General features: G+C 36.0%; 2 protein-coding genes across 2 annotated transcripts; both read right to left on the bottom strand.

Annotated features, from left to right (window-relative positions):
* Positions 1-1340: 1340 nt before the first annotated feature.
* On the bottom strand, positions 1341-1804 carry LOC117103715 (activated RNA polymerase II transcriptional coactivator p15-like). Its single transcript, XM_033244319.1, has 2 exons — positions 1697-1804; positions 1341-1592 (listed from the first exon to the last, which is right to left on the bottom strand). The coding sequence occupies exons 1-2, from the start codon at positions 1802-1804 to the stop codon at positions 1341-1343; spliced, it is 360 nt and encodes a 119-aa protein (XP_033100210.1).
* Positions 1805-2495: 691 nt separating this feature from the next.
* On the bottom strand, positions 2496-6503 carry LOC117103714 (laccase-1-like). Its single transcript, XM_033244318.1, has 6 exons — positions 5829-6503; positions 5135-5306; positions 4456-4724; positions 3979-4117; positions 3076-3218; positions 2496-2588 (listed from the first exon to the last, which is right to left on the bottom strand). The coding sequence occupies exons 1-6, from the start codon at positions 6453-6455 to the stop codon at positions 2496-2498; spliced, it is 1443 nt and encodes a 480-aa protein (XP_033100209.1). The 5' UTR covers positions 6456-6503.
* Positions 6504-6521: the final 18 nt, after the last annotated feature.

Here is a 6521-nt window from a genome sequence, read left to right as displayed (position 1 = left end):
CAATTTTGGGTACTTCTCAATGTATGTTGCATCGGATTTCTTTTGACCACCAGCTGGTCAAGTGCTTCTGTAAGCTGCAATTTAATTCGTGAAAATTGACCAATAAAATGAAAAGTTAGCAATTCAAAACTTATGATTTTTATAAAATTTAATGTTCTTGACAATGTTGGACTAAGGTGTACAAAACGATATAGAAAATTTATTTATTTTTTTAAGAAGTGAGGCTTATGAACCATCGGACACCACCTCATCAGTAAAATTATTGCTACAATAACGAAAATAATTTCAGTCTAATGTTAATGCAACGCTTAATTAGACCTTTTTAACCATCGCACGACGCGCGATATAATGGCTACTGGTAACGGGTGAATAATTTGTCACACGCTGATGGTTAATTATGGTTTGGTTGCTATGGTTTCTGTGAAGATCAGCGTGAAGGGTCGTGCGGCGCGTAGAATGTCAATGCCAGAGTTATAATTATGCTTTGATCTCCCGAGATGTGCGCCTTTTTGTTGAATTGCCTTGACCATTAGTTACTATCAACACTTTTTGAGTCTTCGCCATCATCGCTAACAACAGCATCCTCATCATTACCACTCCATACTTTGCATAATCCTTATAATTTAATTTATCATCTTCTTGAACACCATCATCATCAGCATCATCATCATTCTCATCACCAACGTCACCATGGTCTCGAATAATGACATATCACTTCCTACTGTGAGAAAAAAAGTGGTTTGTTTACAAACATAATTTCAAAACACATTATATCAAGTTTTTACATTAAACATTTCTTTTTTACAAAACATTCATATTCAGTTTTATTTATTTATTTATTTATTACTTATATGTTTAAAATATTAAACATAGAACATTGAAACTGTAATAAAAATGTAATACATACGAGAAAAAAAAAAACTTTACATAGCATTAAGTTACGATCGTTGCAATTCCATTTACTTAACATTTCATGACATTCAAAATTTTATTATATAGATTTTCGTCTTTTGTAATTTGATTTATAAGATTTGTAAAGGTTAACTTGTTTGAATCGTCTCGTAACCAAAACCAATGATTGTACATAATGTCAAAATCTAAATATCCATCATTATTAATCAATACATCATTAAAATATTTTTCCAGCTGCTCCTCCTCCGTTATCATAAGACAGACATCATGGTCTATTTGACTAGGCCTATCGAATTGACAACCGTAGCAGTCTCTTTTTATACCTCAGGTTATATACACTTCCAAGATGTGCGTCGTCGTGATCAAAGTTATACATCCAATTGTAATGACCGCTTTCATTGTTACTTTTAACACATTTCATCATTTCGTCATGTTTCGTCCAGGTGTTTTCCATTATCATTTTCATCCTTTTCTGTAGGCATACTGCATTCACCAACACCTTCAAGTTCTTTAATCATGTCATCAACGGCTCCGCTTTGTTTCAGAAGTTCTCGCCAATGCATAATTGTTAGGTTAATTCTCTTTCGGCTAGGTTTAAATTCACCGTCTTCTACCGTTTTGTAATATTCTCTAATGCAAACGAACATATCTTCACCCCAACGTTGAACAACCACGTGCCTCTTTTGAGTTAGGATCAGAAAATACGATTGGTTGCTGTGACTGTATTTCGGCAAGCAATCTGACTATTTACTGGTTTCATATCTTGTTTGAAAGAAGCGCTAACATTCGGTCCAACTTCTACTTTCTGCTTCTTAGACGGTTGCATTACACGCTGCATTGTAGAAATTGCCTTCTTAACAATCTTGGAATCGGTGTATTCGTTTGCATTCATTTTGATAGAGAAAATTGCACTATTTTCTTGTAGTCAGACGTCAGTAGCGTCTATGTTACGTAAGAAAACAATTAAGTATACTAGTCTTTTGTTCTTTATTGAATAGGATTAAATGACGTCGTAGCATCACCCTTCCCTGAGCGCCCTCTAGAGTGGGTTATACCAGCACACCATACTACTTCTGGCCTCGGGGTTGAAACAATATTGCAACCGCTGCGCCAACCGCTCCCACATCAGTCGAGATCACAAGAAATTGGTAAGAAATAAACTCAAATGCTCAAGAACAATAATATTACAGAATTAGCCAAAGAAATTAAAATTCTAGGCCTAAAATAGGCTTATTATATATTTAATAATAAGCAAAACTTCTACTTCTACGTCAGATATTATTTAATAACTATTTTTAAAATAAAGTTTTAATAGTTAATAATTATTTAACAATACTTGAAATCTATTATCATAGAAACATATCAATGTGTTATTTTATATAGGCCTATTGGTTGTCCATTCGATTATAAGGTTTAGATTTTAAAAGAGTTATGCCTAAATAGGCATAATTGCATTCATGAAAATGTTTTTCTTGTACGTATTATTACATTTGATGAAACAGATTCAATGTTCACTTTCCAAATTACATTATATATTTTATATCCACACTGCCGCTGTGTAAATCGTGTTGAAGTATGAGAAACTAAGGTGACCAAGGACCACACTTCGGAAAGTCTTTTGGTGGTTTCGTAATTTCATCGTCATCGCCTACTTGTATAACCACACCCATTCCAGCCTACGGATAAAATAGAATAATACATTGAATTCATCAACGAATGCAACAGAACGTGAATATGACAGCCGAAATAAAAAGAACAAAAAATAACAATAGCAGTCAATGTAAAAATGACACCACAAAACTCATTTGGTTAATAGGAAATGATAAAGTTTCTTTTTTATGCATTTTTTTTGTTTGTTTTTGTATTTCAATGAATGATTAAAAAAAAACCTAAAGCAGCACAATGCTAAAAGTGAAATAGAAAAATATAATGAAAGTTTATAAAAGTTAAAATGGTAGGTCTGTTATCAAATTAGCTTAGCATGCCATGTCATCCCTACATCTGTAATGCAAAGGTGGAATTGAACTAGGGACCAAAATCTGTAACGATCTCCACTGCTCATGCCACAGTAATTTTCCCCGTGTGCTATGCTGCCTCCCTTTTCATGAACAATCCTATTTTGTTGGTAGTTATTTGGTTTTGTTCCTGGTGTGTTGGACTTACTGTTTGGTGGTTGACGACTTCACTGTGAAAGTACAATAATCCTGGATTATCTGCCTTCCATCGGATGATTGCGTAACCGTTTACTGGTACATCAACTGTGTTTTTTATGACAACTTGGTCTACAGGAAGTCTTTGCAGTAGACCTACAATAAATGAATGAATAGTGATGTAGCAGAGTGATCTCTACATTATAACTAGGGTCTCTAATAGAGTTGGTAACCCCTTGATGATGAAGATGACGATGATGATGATGATAATGGTGATTATGATTATGATGATGATAATTTATTCATTAATATGCCTAATACGCTAATTAATATAAATTAGGTGTTAAATGGCAATAACAATCACAACATGTTTTCTTATAAGTCTACTTAAAATCATATTCATAAGAAGATAGTTTATGGGATTGTTTGTAACTAATGCTGGCAGCCGCCTTTAATGCCATTCAATCGCAACCAGTTGTAAGATTTTAGGTCTATGTGAAAACAAATGTTACTGTTAAAGATTACTAAAATAAGTGACAGGTTCAAGCGTAATGGAGAGTTACAGTATTTTCATGCCAATTGTCTTTTTAAGTGACGCTTTAGCTTCTCGAATTTAATAGGCCTACAGGCTTCAGGGGAAAACATTTTCTTGATATGTACAACTGATTCTTTCTAAGACATAAAAAGGGTGTTGGACGAAACACTCAGGAACGGTTAGGTAGAGAATATTGAATCTTTAAAAACATGGGGATGGAATAAGGGTGGTTACGCCCGTATTTTTCCTCAGTTTTCTTTTTATATCATCATATTGTCAAATATGCTTTTTGTGTCTTAAAATATCAGTTGTATAACATATAAATATTTTTCTTCGGAGCCTGGCTTTAAGATCTAGATGGAACGTTTCAAATATGCCGACCTAATTTATCAAGTTCCTTAACTTCATCCTCTGTGACCGATTGGTCGTCGAACGTTCCTTGACCCATGACATGTCCATGTAGATGCATTGGGTGGGAATAGACACTCCCTTTCACGTTCATAAGTACAAATTCAACAACCTACAACAAAAATAAATACGAACTATAAATAGGTACCGTATATTGTGACCTTTAAGGATTGCAAGATAAGGTCAACCTTTTTTCAGAATAGAATCCTTTTGTGTGGGTCGACACCAGACATCTTAACATTTCACATAGGTAGGCCCTACATGATATTTGCAAGGATGGCGAAAATAAGTCCCCCCTCCCCCTCCCGCACCCCAGTAGACAACAAAAAATACAAAAATCGTCGATTGGTGCTTTGCAACTTCCCCGTCCAGTCAAACAAAAGTTTTCTGGATAGGACCTTATAATACTTGAAGCTATACTCACTCATATTAATAAATTAATATACTAACCTTTCCTAGTTCTAATTTCATGACATTAGTACATGAACATATCTTGTCTTCACAAGATTCGTATATTTTGTAGTCGCCATTAGCCTCACATATCTCAATACCGTCCGTCTCGTGACTCAGCAATGGTGCATGTGAAACTTTATAAGCCACGTTGTCAATCACCTGAACCCAGCCATACGTGTGCAAAGACTTGAACCGGTCATCGTAAAAGGTACTGAGTGATACATATCGCAGGTCATCGACACCTACAAGGCTTGAGCCTACTGAATCTAAATTAAGCATAGAATGGCAACATGACCTTATTTTATTTTATATTTGCCTGTGTTGAATGAAGTTGAATGAATATAAATTAATTAAATATATACCGGTACCGTGCCATCAGATTAGTGGGGTTTGCCAATAAATTTTAAAATTTCAATAGATATCAATGTTATGTGCTACTCACTTATCTATTCTGAAAATGTTGTGCCTCAAGCCGTCCCTTCCCCTCCCCCACCCGGCCCAACAGCACCCGGCCCACCCTGTTTGAAAATGTATGGATCCGCCCCTGTGATAGCGTCATTTGCTGAGTTATTATAACCCATATATTTATGAAAGTAATTTAAACAACTAAACACTAGGTTTGCAATATACTAAGGCCGTTTTCATATTTTTTCCTCAGAAAATGAATGATACATACATACATCTCTACAGCATAACCAAAAAAAAAAGAGTGACGACACTACATCGTCGAATATAAGAGAATTGCTGCACGCCAGGTTTTTGTCGTAGTCATTGTAATGTAGAATTGCAGATGACGAAATCTGACACGCGCTTGATGATGTCCCAACAAAGTGCATACAGTACGAGGACTTTTATTGATTGGCATAGATCACGAAGTCATAGCTGTCAATAGAACAAAATGTTTACGAGGAACATATTCACGTGTATGATACACATCTCAAATAATAGGCCTGTCGACAATATAAAACACAACAGCAGCAGCACAATTAATGCAATAATGATTGATGTAGTCAAATGGTAATTATTGTAACTCAATCATGACGTCATTAAATTTACCTTCAAGATATTTTCTGAAATGTTTTGTTTGCAGACCATGTGAAAAATTCATATAACCCTGTTTTATTTTGACACGGCCTAGCCTGTCTACTGAGCTACAAGTTTAAACCTACCGCCTACCTACGGTAGCCTACATCTAAATTCGATGGCATTCATTCATACGTCCAGCAAAAAAAAAAAAAAAAAAAAAAAAAAAAAAAAAAATCACACATACACACGAAACACGCTTAAATTTGGCGAAAAGATAAGTTGAATGAATAGTTTATATGAAAATCAAATGATCATAACGCGAACTACATTTAAAAAGTAGTTACTAACCTTTCGCCTGGCGAGATGATCAAGTAATCTACGTCTACTGGATCGACCAGACTGCCGTCCGCAGCAATAACTTTCAGCGAATGGGATTCGACGTAAACGGCGATGTTACAAGACGTTGCTGCTGCATTCATGATCCGCATACGGTAGCGATTTCCCTTTACAACTCCGAATGTCTCCCGTGGAGTGTACGCACTTCTTCCAAATGCGTCTATGAACTCCGCTCCTTGTGCCTTTCCGTTAATCAAGATATTAATAGTATGATCTCTGACTACTTTGGCAGGTGCATAGGCAGTGGTGAATGTTTCCAGTCCATCTATAGTTGACCAGTCACTCATCACAATCACGTGTTCAGCAAGATCGTAGTCATACGCTTTGCTGATGACCTCTGCTTCCTCTTCGATGGGTTGTCTAACAATCAATGAGCCAAACAAGCCGTCGCTCTGGCTTAATCCTGACATATCGTACCAGAGTTGGGTTCCTGCTGGATTTGCCACAAATTCGTAAACGAATAATGGACCATTCTTTATGGGGCATTGAGTGACCATACCAACACCATCCATCCAGTTGGTTCCGTATTGGTACTGGCCGTGCCAATGGATCGATGTGCTGAGTTCATCCTCCATAGTATTATTAACTGTTACACGGATGGTGTCACCTTGGCATACCTATGACAGACCAAATGTAGGTTT

Source organism: Anneissia japonica, unplaced genomic scaffold (assembly GCF_011630105.1).
Source record: "Anneissia japonica isolate Jap-2015-1 unplaced genomic scaffold, ASM1163010v1 scaffold7640_len123960_cov104, whole genome shotgun sequence".
Classification (NCBI taxonomy): Eukaryota; Metazoa; Echinodermata; class Crinoidea; order Comatulida; family Comatulidae; genus Anneissia; species Anneissia japonica.
This window is presented reverse-complemented; position numbering and strand designations above follow the sequence as displayed.

Bases quoted from the DNA above. Each gene is read 5' to 3' on its own strand.
- LOC117103715 (XM_033244319.1), bottom strand. From the start codon at position 1,804: ATGAATGCAAACGAATACACCGATTCCAAGATTGTTAAGAAGGCAATT. The intron at 1,593-1,696 runs GTTAGCGCTTCT...CTAACTCAAAAG, and splicing joins AAGTAGAAGTTGGACCGAAT to AGGCACGTGGTTGTTCAACG.
- LOC117103714 (XM_033244318.1), bottom strand. From the start codon at position 6,455: ATGGAGGATGAACTCAGCACATCGATCCATTGGCACGGCCAGTACCAA. The intron at 5,307-5,828 runs GTAACTACTTTT...AATCAATAAAAG, and splicing joins TCTCGCCAGGCGAAAGGTTA to TCCTCGTACTGTATGCACTT. The intron at 4,725-5,134 runs GTATGTATCATT...TGCTTAATTTAG, and splicing joins GTTATGCTGTAGAGATGTAT to ATTCAGTAGGCTCAAGCCTT.